We start from the raw sequence: 16359 nt of genomic DNA on the forward strand, positions 1-16359 counted from the left end.
AACTGAAAAGGTGAAGTCCAGATGACATTATAGAAAAAGGCTAGTTAGATGATAAATGGCTATTTGGTTAGATTCTGAAAAAGAAAATGGTCCGACTTTGACAAAGAAATTTTAACAACACACACACACACACACACACACACACACACAGGAGAGAGAAACTCCACTCTGGTTGTATGATACAGGATCAGCTAAAACTGCTACCCAGAGGGCTGGTAATAAAAGAACAGTCTCGAAACTGCTTTTCCTCCTGTTCATGTTCAACAGGAACAGCTGGATTCATACTAATTGCAAGAAATGAAAGAAAGAGCTTTAAGTTTAAAAGCAGGCATGCACTAATCAGTCTCTCGCCAGTACAGTTTCAGACACAAGTGTGATGTGCCACCTCACAGGTCTATTTTAAATGCCAGTTCACAGTTCCTCATTTGTGTGGGTGGCTTGATGTTGTCAGGGAAAATGAACAATACACAGCGTCCTCTCCTTCCAAGTGCATTGCTTCCATCCATCAAGAAATAGCTTAACCAGCGCTTCTGAGCCTCAGCACTATAGCTCATTTTTTGTGGGGGTTTGTCTCGGGCATTATTGGATCTAATCTCTATCCACTAGATGCTAGCAGGACACACTCCATCAGTGCGACAACCCAAAGTGTCTCAAAACATTGCTATTCACCTCGTTCTGGGGAGGACTTCAGAGGCCCACTGGACTTCACAAAGAATTACTTTCTTTTCCTTCCCTTCATTCTACCTCTAAAAATCTCTAACCAAAGCTGAGAAAACGTATATCTTAATCTCCTAGCAGCCCAGACTTTCTTTTTATTCTGAATGGGTTTACCAATACTTTTGACTTGCAAGAGTTGCAACCATTGTTATCTATGTGGTCCAGGCTGGCCTTGATCTTAAAGTTCTCCTACCTCAGCCTCCTAAGTGTAGGGATGCCAGAATATACTACTATACCTGGCTATGTTACTTTTGCTTTTAGAGACTTGTTTTAGGACATTAAAGGTTCATTGAGAGAATTCAACGTACTCAAGGGCTGTGTGAACCAGAAGGGTTCTCTAGGAACTAGAACTCAGCCCCATGCCTTCTTTCTTTGCCCTGGACATACTTTTACAAATTAAACCTCAAGGCCTAGAAAGGAGGTGACTTCATCAAGGCCATACATATTTCTAATTCATAAGGCACAGGGTAATAACTCTCAATATGCCTGAATAGCTTAGGTCTTTAACTACAGATAACTTACAGCTCCATAAGAAAGACTTGGGGCCAATCATGCCAGCTAAGGAATGCAAATTTTATAAATGACCGAATACAGCAACCAATTAGTGCAAACAAACATTTATTGTGAAAGTTTCATCCTACCCTTTATTAGGTATTACATCATCAAAGCACTTTGTGGCAAGGAAAATAGCTTTTTAACCCCATCTGATTCACCCAATATTCCATTAAAGCTGCAAAAAATGTGCAATCTGCTTGAAAAATAGGTTGCTCTTATTTACTCATTTGTGAAAAGTCAAAAATTAAAAAAACAAAACAAAACAAAATGATACTAGCTTACAGGGCCTCTAGAGCCAATTCACCTTTCTGCTTCCCACCTACTCCCCCAAATAATTAACAAAGATAATTTGTTCTAAATGCCTTAAAAAAAACCAATGCACCTTTTCCCCATGTGATAATCATAAAAAAATTTCCAAACAAGTATTCATTTTCTTGGAAAAAAGGTGGCCAGCCGTTGCTTTTTGATTGGAAGCATATGTATTTCCTGGGAGTTCACTTTCTTTAACTTTATGGCCCGGTTTTTGATGGGTTTCCTATGGGGATCCACGTTTGCTAGGGATTCTTCTCCTTGGCTGTTGATGTCATAGCCCTGAAGCACAGACACAGAGTCTTCTCTTTTGAAGGAGAAGTTTTTGGTGGACACCCCTGAGAGGCCTTTGATCTTGCCACAGAAGATGGTAGGCACGGCATCTTCAACTGAGACAATGACCTTGGCCGACTGGGATTCGCTTATAACCTCAGGGTTATTTTCGGCTTTGACCTCGTTGCTGGGGTAGCTGGGCTGCCTGACCATCTCCCCAGCATTGCTGCTGCCACTGCTACTGTTGTGGCTATCCATCACGGCTGAAGTTTCATGGGGCATGGCAGGGGCAAAGGGCATTTCCATACCACTGGAAAGTTTCTCCATCACAGGGTGACCTGGGCTACTGTCTGTTGGCGCACTGCGGTCATATAGTGTCTCAGGGGGAGGCTCAGACTTCCGGTGGGCTGCCAGTGACAGGTCGAGGGCTGCATCCTCTTGGAAGATTGGGGGACTGGTTTCACCAGTCTTGAGCCAGGGCACTGACTTCATGGAGAGATCCAGGGCCTCGTTCTCACTCCCCATCTTGATGACGGTGTGGCGGCTGAGTTGGTAGTACTCCTTTGGCTGCAGGATGTCTAGGGGCTTCAGTTCATCCTTTCCCAGAGAGGTCTGAGAGCCTTTAAAGGAGTGCAGACTGAAGGAAGATGGTGGCTTGGGGAAACTGGAGCTAAACTTGGATTCTGAATTCTGGGGCACTGGGATGGGGATGGGAATAGGGACGGGCACTGGCAGTGGGACAATCACAGGATAGGGCACCAAGAGGGTAGCTGGTGGGACCAAGGGAGACAAGGGGGAGTTAAATGGCTGTGGGGGCACTGGGGCATAGCCAGGAGGAGGCTGACAGGGTGGGGGGCCAAGAGAGCCCTGGGAAGGGAATAAATTCTGAAGCACAGTTTCAAATGGCAGTGTAGGCTCCTGTGGCTGGCTCGGGATCCTCAGGTCCAGGAGCTGGGGTTGGGCTTCAGGGTCCTCAGCCCCCTGGAAGAGGTTGTTGTGGATGGCACTGGACGAGCACGGGGCCTCCTGTGGCAGGACCAGAGGGGAGTTGAGGTGCTGGAAAACGTGCTGCTCCAACACCACAGGCAGCTGCACAGGGCCCTGTGTGGTCATGACGTAGGTGGCATTGCCGTTGGGGTTGAGCTCTGGTGCCGAGCTGCCTTCCACCTGCATATGGATGGGCATCACCACAGGGCTCTCCCCGAGGCAAAGGGGCTGCAGCACAGTGGCTGCTACTTTCAGAGCCATGCCGCCCTGGGACTCCGCAGGGGGGTTCAGGATGGATGGGGCTGGCACAGTCACCAAAGCCTTCTTTACCAGATCCGTAGAGTTGATGTTCCAGGCCTCTGTCGTGATCAGCTGGGCCATGCCATTCTCGAGTCTGTTATTGGCCAAAGCCGGAGGGGCGTCAGCCATGTCCATGGAGAGGTTCTGAGACTGCAGGTCATCCATCACTCAGCTCTGATCACTCTTGGCCTGCAACACAGTACATGCAACATGAATCCTCCTGGCGTGACTAGAACTACTACCAGAGCTCTCGCTACTCAAAAGACTTGCCATTTCTTAGTTAACTTAGGAGCACAATCCAGCTCGCTATGCACATATAGGGCATTTTAGAGATTGCCTAATGTACACGAACACAATCCATATGATCTGTGCTTAGAGAAACCCGGTTTAACAAACGATCAAGCTAGAAACCAAGAAGATGTAGTCTCCAAATACCTAAGCACAGTTAAATGGGATATTGTAAGTCTATTTTTCACTCAGCTTATATGTTTAGCCCTCAACGAAAACAAATTTCCATCCACATTGCTATGTCAAACTCTTAAGATATGCAAAGATTTGATTCATTCAAACTCTAATACGAAGTAAAGACTGATTTTCCCTTAAGGAAAAATGAACCCTTGTCACCTTTAAATATTCTATGAATATGGAATGGGACATCAAAAAATCTCCTTGTAGCAATAATTATGGAATTCTTTTTATAATTATGGAAAATTTTCAGGAAGCATTTCCAAAACCTCTTTGTAGCAATAACTCTCACAAAAGACATTTGCCACGTGGAGCAACAAACAGTGTTAATACACACTATCTCCCTCTCACCAACGATCTCTGCTTTCCCCACTGAAAATCCACTTCCCAGCACATGGTGAAGGTGCCATATCTCCGATGAATGACCGCTGGCTCCAGGCTCAGTTTCCCAGTCAGCACATCTGTCTGAACTGTGGCCTATCCCAACAGCAAGATGAGATGTTTGTGAGCCTCAGTCTTGGGAGATGGAATAATTCCTAGAAATCAGAAATTCTTCAAAGTTTGAGGCATTTTGTTGATATCCGAGGCACCTCCCCAGGACCCTTAGCTGCCTCCTGTGCGGCCAGAGGAGCCCAGCAAGTGTGCTTCCTGGAGGAAGCAGGGCTGCAGCTGTGATATGGCTCTCCATGGAAACGTGTCCATTTTTAGCCTTGTTGCCATGGAGAAGGCAGGCACCATGTCTAACTCAGGGATCTGTGCAGCCCTGGAGTCTGGTTGGGCTCAATAATAATTCAATAATCCTCCATTTCACTAGGCAAGCCTGGGGCAACTCAGATTCTTGACCTCCCTGTCTTGCTTGTGTAGACTTGAATCCTGTGGTCATCTTGTCCTCCTTTTCTCACCTCCAAATTGTCAACACCACCTCCCACACAAGAAACAAAGGTGCCTCCACACCCCATAGGGCTAGAAATAAAGGAATAATCTCTTACTACAGAAAGGCAGCTTTAACATATGAACAACTCCATCCGATCACCTGGCAATCAAAACATGTCAGACGCACAGAACAAGGGGAGTTTCTCTGAGGCAGGAGTGAGGAGGGGAAGGATGCTACGCAAACAACATTGGAGAGAGCGACTGATGGGCCATGACCTTGGCAGAGTGCACTGGAATGCTTCCAGAGACTGTTCTTATGGGCAGCACGCCCTCTGGAAACCACGAGGTGAGCCAGCATGCCACCCAGTAATCCCCTTAGAGCAGAACTGGGAAGCAATTTTCTTCCAAAAAGGCTGAAGGGGCTTGCCCAAGTTCAAGGGTACTTCTATTTCTTGGGGCATAATCACTGCATACAATTTTAAAAGAAAACAAAACACAGAACAGATATCATGCTCATATTGAAGCTGAGTGATTTGCTCAGCCCAAGATGAGTGCTTCTTGATTCCACACAGAAAGCATCATGCTTCCGACACATCATTTATTTACACATGCGTGCAGCATGCGTACTTCATTTACTAAATGCTCACTGCATGCTAGCACTTTGCTGAGGTCTAGAGTTGAAACTGTGAGTGAGAGAGACAGAGGGCCCTGCTTCTGTGGAGATTAATCTAGTGAAGATACATGTCTTTGATCACAGTCATCAGTATGCGGGGGAATGCCAAGAGAAGCAGGAAAAAAAACACAGCAGGACAATTCTTTGTGGTACTGACACACAGCTCTTAAAGGACTTGCAAACCTCAGGTTTCTTCCAAAAGGGTCTAACCTGTCCCTCACACTAGCCAGAAACTTCAAGGAGGGATTAAAAAAACAACTGAAGGGAAGGTGAGGTGGAAATGATGAGGACAAGAACAGCAATAGCCAGAGAAATCACCTGTGGCCTTCCACGCAAGACAAATTCTGATAGTGAGAGGCAACTCAGCAGAAGTTAAGACATATTCTCAAGCCAGGCACCAGTGGCTCACCCCTGAAATCACAGCTACTCAGGAGACAGTGATCTGAGGATCATGGTTTGAAGCCAGCCTGGGAGAAAACTCCATGGACTCTGATCTCCAAGTAACCGGGGAAAGAAAAAGCTGGAAGTAAAGCTGTGTTTGGATAGAGCTCCTGCCTTGAACAGAAAAGCTAAAAATGGCTAGGCCTTGAGCTCAAGTCCCAGTATTGGCACACACACACACACACACACACACACACACACACACGATATATTATTCTGTGCCACATTTGGGTTTCCTGTGAGGCTAGGATTATTCAGTGGTGAGATTGCTTTTTCATGATGACTGCTCTCTGTCTTTCTAGAAGTGGCAGCCACCCTCTCTTCCTGTATGGTCCAGATATAGGTCTACTAACTGCTCTAGAACCCTCCTACACAGAGGTAAGAAGGGGACATTGCTAGGGCATGGAGTCTCCTACAGGCCTCTGTTCCCTTCACAGAAGGCAAGAGCTAAAATTCACTGAGCACAGGTACTGAGAACTTCCTAAGCATTACCTCACTCAAGCCTTAGAATAATCCTTTCCATTCCTGGATGCCCTCTGTCCTTCTCACTGGAGTTCTTGTCCTTGAGGAATGCAGCTATGTTGTGTTTCTGGAGGGCTGTGAGAGCATCCTTCCAACTTATGTGTAGGTTATAAGATGGCTGCAAGGTCCCTCGTATGAAGTAGCAAATGTTGAGGAGTGATGACCTTTGTGTGGAGGGCATGTGGGGAGGGCTTGACCTCAAAGAACTCCATCTGAGGCCATGGGGTCTCAAAGGTCATGTGGAGTTCCTGGGATTACCAGAGAGAGGTCATTTGGAAGGAAGGCACACCTCCTGATCCAAGTCAAGCAGCTTCAATACAAGATTCCCATCTTCCACAAGCCTCTAAAAGTTGAGGTATTTGGAGGAGTCAAGGCCTCAGCCCTACTCCTAGGGATCATTTTCTCCCCGGCAGGCTAGACATGTGACCCACTTTGCCCTTCTAGCATCATCTAGAATTTTCCTTTTTTTTGCATTTTAGGGTTTTAATTTATTTTATTCTTACATAGTCATACAAAGCAGTTGCCATTTAACAAAGCAGTTTATGAATACAACACATCTTGATCAGCGTCACCCCTATCAACATTGTCACCGATCCTTCCCCCCTCGTCCCCTTCCCTCATCATCCTTCTTAATTTTGGTTTCTTCCCTTAAAATAGTAATTCCTGAAATAATTTGCCATATGCTGCTTGATGACAATGACACATTCTGAGAACCAGTGTTGACCAATTTCCTCATTGTGTGAACACCACAGAGTGTGCATGAACAAAACAAGATGACTGTGACATTATCTGGTGATAAAAATCAGACAGGACCACCATGTTATTGCGGTCATCGTCTATAATACTGTCATGTGGCCCATGGATCCTCACCCCATGAGGGGTACATGTCGTCCCTCTTGCAAGGCTGACTTGCTAAAACCTCTCCTAGGAATCTTGTCCCTTTCCATTCATACTTTCCTAGTCTATGTTTTATCCACTACTTACACCCTCAATGAATGACCTAATTCCATATAAAATTCACTAGCTTCTTGCTGTGAGCCAAACAAGAGAAGCATAATTGTTGTCCTTTAATACAATGTACATATGGTTTCACCATTCAGGATCTAGGATACATTCAGTATCTAAGAAGTAATTCCAACTGGGTAAAAAATGGTTTCTCTCCCCATAGGATGCAATAATTGTCAATTACTTGCCCCAGTGATTAAATTTTCTGAGCTTTAAACATCAGAACCGGGCCTTTTTCAACAGTTCTGTGAACATAATTACCACACGAATGTATTCCCAAATTGGTTAAAATATGAAGCATACACAAAATAGTCACTGGCCTTCTGGTTGATTGCCTTTTACATCCAGATATCTATGTAATCTCCCAAAAGGAATATGATTATTCATATTAACATTGGAAACAAGTTCCCCCAAACACTACTTCATTTGTTAAATCTGTAGTGGTCACAGAGATCAAGAGAGAGCAATATGTATGAGGATGGGAAATGGTTAATGGAAAGAACAGAACAGGCTGCAATATCAGGTCTGATCTGACATTGGTGAAACATAGAAGAAGAGAGGCCCAGTATCATAAACTGGCCATAGACACCAAGGGCTCTAGAAAGACAGGCCATACCTTAAGGTGCCACAAAAGTTAATTATGCTTATTTTATCATCTCATCCCTTCCATTCTCATTTTTCTATCTTTATGGTACATGTAAAAAATAAATCTTTTTTGTGTAGGCCGGTCCTGGGGCTGGGTATTGTCACTGAAATTTTTTTACACAAGGTTATCAATCTGCCACTGAGACACAGATTCACTTCCACTTTTTTGGTAGTTAACTGGAGGTTAGACTCTCACAGACTTTCCATCCCAGCCTGGCTTTAAACTATGATCCTTAGATCTCAGCCTGTTGAGAAGCTAGGATTATAATTGTGAGCCACCAGCGCCTGAAAAGAAATCAATCTTGAGGAAACATGTAATACAATAATATTTGTGTGTGTATGTTGAAGGCTGTTGTATTTGTTGCTGATAGCAGTGAAAAAATAAACAAGTTGACACTCAGCAGAAGAGAAGAAGCTCTCCTAGTTCAGTGAGAATTCCAGAGTCTCCCCGATCAACTACTAGAGTTCCTGGCCCACTCTACAATTCTTGTTTTTCAGAGTGAGATGCTGAGGCTCAAAGGTCAAATGGCTTGTGCGGGTTCATACAGAATAATGCACACTGAATTGCATGTCTGTGATCCTTTCCCCAAAGCTCCCGACCTGATCCCTCACCTTCATTTCAAATGTCAAAGACGTTGAGGAGCCCTTGTATCCAACCCACGGGCCAGAGTCACAGTGGAATTCAAGTATCTCTATTTTAACCACCCCTAATTACAAAGGATATGAGACAGTGTGGTTTAATCACCAAAATGTCAAAAGGTTTTATGAGTGAGGATTTTCATAAATACTCTTTAGTCAGACTGGACTAATACCCCATTAGATAAAGTACTGAAGTCCAAGTGAGAGATTTAGGTAGAATGTCAGCTTAGCAAGAAAGCTAAGCAAGAGTAGAAAGCCCTGCGTTCATGCTACTGGCAAAAGAAAATAAATTGTAGGATGTTCTAAAAAATAAAAAAGAAGCCAGAGATTTAAGGCACTCGTGAACTTTCCATGAGTGGACAAAAGCAATCTTACACCTCTAGGCCTTGGCTCTTCTTCTGTAACAGGGCCATTGCCATTGTCCTGAGTGAAAACTCAGGCTCTCTTTCCTAGGAGCAAGTGGTGCTTGTCAGGGAATGAGTCAGGTCCAGCTTTTCCAGAGCTGTCAGAAGAAGAATTTCTGTGGGCTCTGTAGGGTGGGCATGAGTGTGAAGGCAGAAAGAATTGGAGAGAGAAAGGCAATGACTCACCAGTCTGATTTCCCTAAAGTTGGCTGGGTTCTACCAGAGCTTAAGAGAAATCTGGGAGACTGGCTGAGGAAGGCACTATACTTCCTTTCTCTGTCAGATGCCTCTGTGTTTGTGGTCTTATTTCCTCTCCAGACTTGTCCCCAAAGGGCCTGTTATGGCCACTGGGGTCACACACACCTGAATGTAGGGAAGGAACAGGAAAAATAGATTCATGTGTCCATTCATTTGTTTGTTCTTTTAGAAACCATCTAAGTACCTACTGTGTGCCAGCCATGCATTTCCTATTCTCCCACCTGACCTGATTTCTCTGAAGGAGGTAGGATGCCATCTCCTTTGGCTCATTTCTCAAGGTATTAATGAGCTCCATATTCTTCCACTGTCACCTGCTTTTATTAGAGGGGCTTTAAGGCCAATATTTCATGCAGAGGTTAAAGAGTAAGCCTCTAAAGGAAGTCAGTCCCTGAACCTCTTGAAGGTACAAAACAGGAAGTATTGCTTTTCTATAGAGGACTGCTCCTGACACAAAGAGGAAAGAAGTGCTTTTCTCTTTCTTATGCTGTGATGGAAGGCAAGAGTCACACCACATTGTCATAGGAGATATTCAGTGGACTATGCAAGTCATCAAGTGCTGGTTGCTGAAATAACCTGAGACCCTACAATTTTCTGCTAGACCTCCATCCCTCAACAGCCTGTGGAGCTGGAGTCAGAGGGGCCATGAGTACAGAAACACAGGTGAGGGTGCATGTCCCCAGGTCAGGGTTATGGTTTGGGGAAGTTTTTCTGGCAACAAAGAAACCTCTTAAATCTGTAACCAGGGGGTGGAAAAACCTGCTTCTAGAAGAGAAACTATTTCTAATTAGACTGAGATACAAAGGTTAAATTTTTTGTTGTGTGAAATAAAGACTTTATAATCCTGCATCAGTAGTAGGACATTTTTCAGAAAAATGTGCCAGAAATAGGCTCTCTGAGGGGTTCACTGGAAGGAAGGGGTACAGAATTCTAAAGAACAAAGCACTGAAGTTGAGATTTTCCTCTTCTCCAAATGCTTGTGAGAAACACTTGGCATACTCACTAACTACTGGCACAGACATAGTGCCAATTCACTCTCGGTGCTGGGTCCCTAGTGAAAGTGGTTGGGAGTGAAAGTTTTGAAGCCAGACAAGCCTAGATTCAGACTGGAGCTCTGCTGAAGTTTGCTGGTTGTGTGACCCTCTATGTGAGACAAGTATTAAAAAAGGAATATACATTAGAATCATATAGGTGATTATAATGACTGGCTAAGGCAGCTAATTTAAGTAAGGTACTTGGCATAGTGCCTGGTATAGGGAAAAGTCCCAGCAAATCAAGTCACAGTCATTGTGCCTCTCATCATAACTGGCTCCAACATCATGGTTGTCGTTGCCTCTGCCATGATCACTGTTTCCATCTTCACAACTCTCATGGTCTATATTGGCATTATTTTCATTGTCACCCTATCATTAGCATCATCTTCATCAGATTCATAGTCCATATTTGGTCATAGCATCTTGAGGAGCATCGGAAACATTCCCTTCACATCTGAATAAGTTTGCATATTTGTAAATATGTATTTGTAGCTTCATTTGGAAATGAATTGCTAGGAAATGAAAAGGCATGTACCATAGAATCAGTGTTATACAAGATGGTGGGATTTCCAGTCTTTCAAACTCACTGATCTCCAACAGAGCTGAAACATAAAAAATATCTAATGAAAAGTGAAGGAAGGGTATTCATAATATTAGAAACTATGTATGGTAGGAAGACGATGAAATAAATACAAAGATTTTCCCTACTAACAGGAACTTAGAGGGAGAAAGAAAAGAATGAGACCCTTATATAGCTGACATATGAACTCAAGCACTTTCAAGGGTACTGAATTTACTGCTCTTTGGCCTCATATAATTTTATTTCAGATCCTTTAGTTTTCCTTTTCCGATGAGCAAGGATATATGTTGTTTTCCTCCTCCATTTTTGTGGTGATTAGGGTTATTTCTTCATAAAACAAGTGAAGGCTAGAGGAGAGCAAGAATAAAGCAAGAATGGGAAGAGAAAAGGCAAAATGATTTTCTGAGCTAAATAGACATAAGCAGGAGGGAAGATTCTAAAAATATGTATAGATCCAAAAGAGAGATGTCTCAAAGACATCCTGGAGTTAGAGTGCTTACGTTGGCTACCAGGGATGTCTGTAAAGATACAACAGCTTGGTTGTTGCATGGTATATGGGGGGAAAGTAGGACAGGAGCTTCTCAGCATATTGAGGTCATGTTGAAAACAGCATTGTTCACAAATACAAGTACTACAGGTGCATAGGGAAGTTGTTGCAGATTTTGGCACAACTTCTCTCATGCTTTGAAAAACATCACCAAACACATTCATCTGGTGACTTGGCTATGCTGTCAGTTCTAGGAAGATGAAAACAATGTAAATATATCTTCCTTTGGTGTCCTTCCTCCATATTTGTCTGTCTCTTGCTCTTCCTCTGCCTGGGGCACTCAGAATTGGATTACCTCCATCAAAACTGGATTTTTTTTAGATCCTCCTTCGTGAGATGCACGACTTTCTCAATGAAGTGTATGACTGATAAATCTCAAGTATTATTCTTTCTTTATTGGTATAATATATGCAATCCAAGAGGGATAGAACCATGCACAAGGAAATGAAATGCTGATTGAGGAATTTCAACACCAATCATGGAGAATAACCTTCCTAACTGCCTTGATGCCTCTTCATAAAGACAGAAAGAAGCTATGATTATGATCATATTTGCTGGTTCCATTAACAAAAACCCAGAGTGAAGCATAACTTTAACCATTAAGCACTAGTAAAGAGCATGCGTGTGGGTCAGTTATTCGCTCCTACATAGAATCAATCAGCAATCACTTACTGTTCACTCTAATGAGTTTCCTCCCCAGTGCAGAGATTTTAGCAGGATCCAGCATTTTCATATCGCAGTACAGGACCCTATTAACTAAACTGGCTATCTCCTGAAACCCTGGTTTCTGCCTGACCAAGCTTCTCTGCAGAAGTTACGGGTTCTCCAAGAGCTACATCGCTAAGTATTGCTCCTATGGGGGCTACCACAAGCCTCAGTAGAAAGTCAATGACCATTGCCAATGGTGAGGACTGTAATGAGGACCACGGTGAGGAAGGCAAAGAGTGATTCCGTTCATTTGGAATGAACACAACTGACTAGTTATGTAAGCTAGGGATTCCCCATAGAAAGGCCTTATGGTTGGAAGACGATAGTGGAAACCCTATGAAACAGTAAGATAGGAAAGAAAAGAAGTAAGCCAATTCATCAAGCAAGCTATCCCTAGAGCAACTAGAGTTGAGTTCTCCTGGTAGATAGTATGGGGCATATTCCTCAGAACTATGTCGACTGAGTGGCTAAGATGCTGGGGTACTTAGTTACCAACTGCCATCCATTGTTGGTCAAGGGCTGATCTTGGAGGATGTGTTCATTCCTTGGAACTTCTAGCTAGGTAGGCATGTAGTATAGGCCTGAGACAACAACCTCAAACCAAGTTATCATCAAGGACAGTTGCAGTAAGAGAATACTTGCAATAAGCAGCCTTTGATACGTGGTGTTGAGTGTGAGCGGACAAAGTAGGGTACCCACAATGTCTGCCACATCAGCCATGGCCTGAAAGGTTCAGTGATTATTATGGAAACACCTGAATGCTGCTCATTTAAGACACCAGGACCAAGTGTTTCCCCAGTAAGTAGGCCACTCTCTGAACCATATGAAGAAGACACTGTGTTATAATAACAATGTCTACACCACAGCAGAATCGTCTCACGGTGAGTACGACAGGAGATCCCCTAAAGTACACGGTACACAGGAGGCCAGAGATGACTATCTTTCAAAAGCAAGCTGTTCAAGAGATGGTCAGCTTGGCAGATGTGCTCCTTTGCTGCAATATATCTGAGACCCTTCAGAAAGTTCTTTTAATCATATTTGTGCTGGCTGAAATGCAAGCTGTTCTTGGGATGAGTCACAGAGGGAGTTTCTTTGTTAGTGATCTTATGTTCCAACTCAGGGACCAAGAAACAATAAATAAACACTGCTCTACTTCATCAGCTGCATACTACCTAATAATAATAATAAAATAATAACCTTGACCTGAGAATGCAGGGAAGGGTGAGAAGTGCTCTTTAAAAAAAAACCAAAACAAAACAGGAAGATTCTTTTTCTGGAATTCTGTTTTCTCAAAAGCTCCCCTCTGCCTCGAGGCAGCTTTCTCAAGAGCAGAGCAACACACTTGGCAGAATCTTAGGGATGGTGAGTGCTTTGAAGTTTCTAAAACTTCACTATATTTATCTTAAAACAAGTATCATGGCTGTAATTAATATAACATAAACAATACAAAGTTGGGAGGGAGGAAAAAGATTGACTATATAACATCTGGCTAGTTGGCAGTGGAGACTATAGGTGCTATTTCCTATTTCCTTTGAGGGAAGAGTTCCTCTGAAAATGCATGTGTTTACACACACACACACACACACACACACACACACACACACACCACACACAGAGGCCAAAGAGGAACAATGCCACCTGTTTCCTTCTAATAGTCAAAGTTAGGCCTTAAAGTAGGATCCATGACAATTCCTCCTCCTCCTCATTGGCTTCAGCATTAGTATAACTACTTTCTCTCTGAATTCTCATCATCAAACCTCTACTGAACAGCTAACATGTGCAATGGTCCTTGTACATACTGGCAAGATTTTAGTGGGGGAGATGGCAAAATGGAAAAGGGGATTCCAGAAGTACAGGAGTCAAAGAAAGGAACAAGAAAATAAGTGTGCCAAGGAGAGGCGAGCAGACTGGGCAGCTGAAGGGCCAGGGCTTGCAAGAAATTAGAAAAGAGAAGAGCAAGTGTTGATGTGTCCACAAATCCCAAAGAACAAGAAGCTTCCATTCATTAGATAGGGTAACTGTCAGGGAGGGAGGAAAGGAAGAAGTAGTGTGTATGCTTTGTCAGCTTCATATTCCTTCTTTTCCATTGTCTCTCTTACACTCATTCACAGGATGATAATAATGAATCATTTATTAACACTGATTGCTCCTATGCCAAGTACCCTAGACACTATACATTTTCTCATCTTCAGTGTCTCAACAACCTGAACAAGACTGCTACCACCCTGGGGGACTTGATTTGTTGGCTTGCTACATTTAATCCTCCATCTACCCCCATGCAACTGAGATCTGAATCCCTAGGAAATAGTTACTTTGTTGGCAGGGAGGGATAGAGCTTTGTGAAACATGAATAACATTTGCTGCAGGAAAGGTAGGCCTGGGGGAGGTGGAAGACAGGAAGAGCAAAGGTTTCTGATAACATGCATGGGGTTAGGAAGGGAAGAAAGGAGGGAGTTTCTTCTGTCTTTGATTTCTTGGCCACACCAGCCTGGACTTCCTTTTTAGCCACTGATGGTTCTTGGGCTCTGAAGGATGCAGCCTGAATCACAAGGTCCCCTTTCATTTCAGAGGTCAACTCTTGCTTCTTTTTTTCTGTGCTTTAGATAAGTGTACCTCAAAGGTCTATGTAGTGAAGACTTAGTCTCCTGTTTGGCGGGACCCAATGAAAAGTCTGCTAAGCCATTCAAGAAGATAACAGAATCCAAGGACCTCTTCATTTCCTTTTCATCTCCCAGCCATGCGATAAATAGTTTCGTTTTCCACAGATTCCAACCCAAAATTGACCATGGGCACCAAAGCAGGTCCAATTGACCAAGGACTGAAATCTCCAAAAATAAATCTTTCCCCTTTATCAGTTGATTATCGCAGGCATTTCTACCAGTAACATGACTCTCAGGACCAGTCTACATCACATGCTTACTCTCCCCATCTGTAGCTGGCTGAATAAAATTTCCCTTCTTCCTGAACTGTAGTCCCTTGTAGTTAGGCATGGTCAGGTGGCTGAGTGCTAGCCAGTAGACTTAGGTGGAGGTGATGTGGGCTACTTTCAGACCTGTTCCTAAAATCCTTCCTTCTACATGTAATAATCCAATCCTGTTCTCCTTTTTCCAGATCACTACATAAGGACTTTTAGGAAATTACCTGATGAAGACAGATGCATGAGATGGGAGAACCTGGATGCCTGATTTGTGGCTTTAGGGTGGGCTATCTTCCATAAGGAACACCCATTTTTGGTTTTGTGTGAGTAAGAATCAACTTCCATTGTGTTTGAGCTTCAATTTCCATTCACTTCATTAGTAGCAACAGCTAATTACCTTACATAGCACAGAACTTCCCAGGACCCTATGGACCAGGCAGGGTCAAGCAGACTGTGAGACCTCGTACTCTAGTCTCTCAAGTCCACTGACCTAAAGCCAGAACTTCAAAAGAAGCCCTTAGTGTCCAGAACCCATTTTCAAACCTTCATCTGCTAATGCTCCTGCCATCAAGTCACCAGACATCCTTGACTATTCTTTCTGAGCTGTTAATTTATTAATACAGTTTAAGGTCTATTCTTTGGTAGGTAACGGCATACATATCCCTGAAAGAATGTATACCATTAGAATTCAGTGTTGGTGGAAGCGAGGGATCTGCGACAGTCTTGCAGGTGGTCTTGTCTTTGTCAATGGGTTGTGTCCAGGACCTTTGGAGAGTGAAGCAGCATTACCATAAGCACAACATGGACGGACACAAGATGGACAAACAGATTCTGAAAAGAGGCATTCTGGCTTCTCACCAGAGGAAACTGCTAGCATCACAATATCCCCTTCTCTTCTTGTACTTTTTGATATTTTCCTAGTTTGTAAAGCAGTGAAGCCTGTGTTTTCTGTCCTTTTGCCCATACCAGACCCATAGCAGGAAAGGCTTTTCTGTTTTGCCTTTGAGGGAGTTCACCATCTATGGTTTCAGCGTATAGGAAGGCTTTCCCTTTGTGCCTTACCTAGTTGATATTCTCTACTTCATTTCTTCATCATGCACCACTTTTATTTTTTGTAGTACTGAGGATTGAACTTGGAGTTCTATGAGTTGAGTCATGCACCTACACTTTTTTTAAAAAAAATTATTTGTTTTTCAAATTGGCTCTCATGCATTGGTATGCATCTTCCATACCAGCCCAAGACTATGATCCCTTACCTTCTCCCCCCAAGTAGCTGTGATTACAGGAATGTAATACAACATTCAGCCCTCAGAATTTATTTTCTAGGCAGAGATTGCCTACCAAGACTCACACACTTCTCCTAGGCTTAAGCTCCTAAGTTCCAGAAACACTTGACCAGGGGATGTGATAGCTATAGTACTTTAAGTGGGACCTCCATCTCCAAAGGGCCATCTCCTGTTTGACCCAGGCAAAAGTGTAACCTAGTTGGCACTGCTCTAATCAAGTACCA

At 43.4% G+C, this 16359-nt stretch overlaps 1 protein-coding gene across 1 annotated transcript in view; it reads right to left on the bottom strand.

Annotated features, from left to right (window-relative positions):
* Positions 1-1327: 1327 nt before the first annotated feature.
* Rai2 (retinoic acid induced 2) overlaps positions 1328-16359 on the bottom strand; it is a 58981-nt gene continuing 43949 nt past the window's right edge. Inside the window, exon 2 of the mRNA XM_090325680.1 lies at positions 1328-3330. Coding sequence (XP_090181806.1) covers positions 1699-3306 — 1608 coding nt within the window. The 5' untranslated portion in view covers positions 3307-3330 and the 3' untranslated portion in view covers positions 1328-1698. The remainder of the gene's footprint in view (positions 3331-16359) is intronic.

The sequence above is a fragment of the Megascapheus bottae genome, chromosome X (genome assembly GCF_031878675.1).
Source record: "Megascapheus bottae isolate mThoBot1 chromosome X, mThoBot2.hap1, whole genome shotgun sequence".
Taxonomy (NCBI): Eukaryota; Metazoa; Chordata; class Mammalia; order Rodentia; family Geomyidae; genus Megascapheus; species Megascapheus bottae.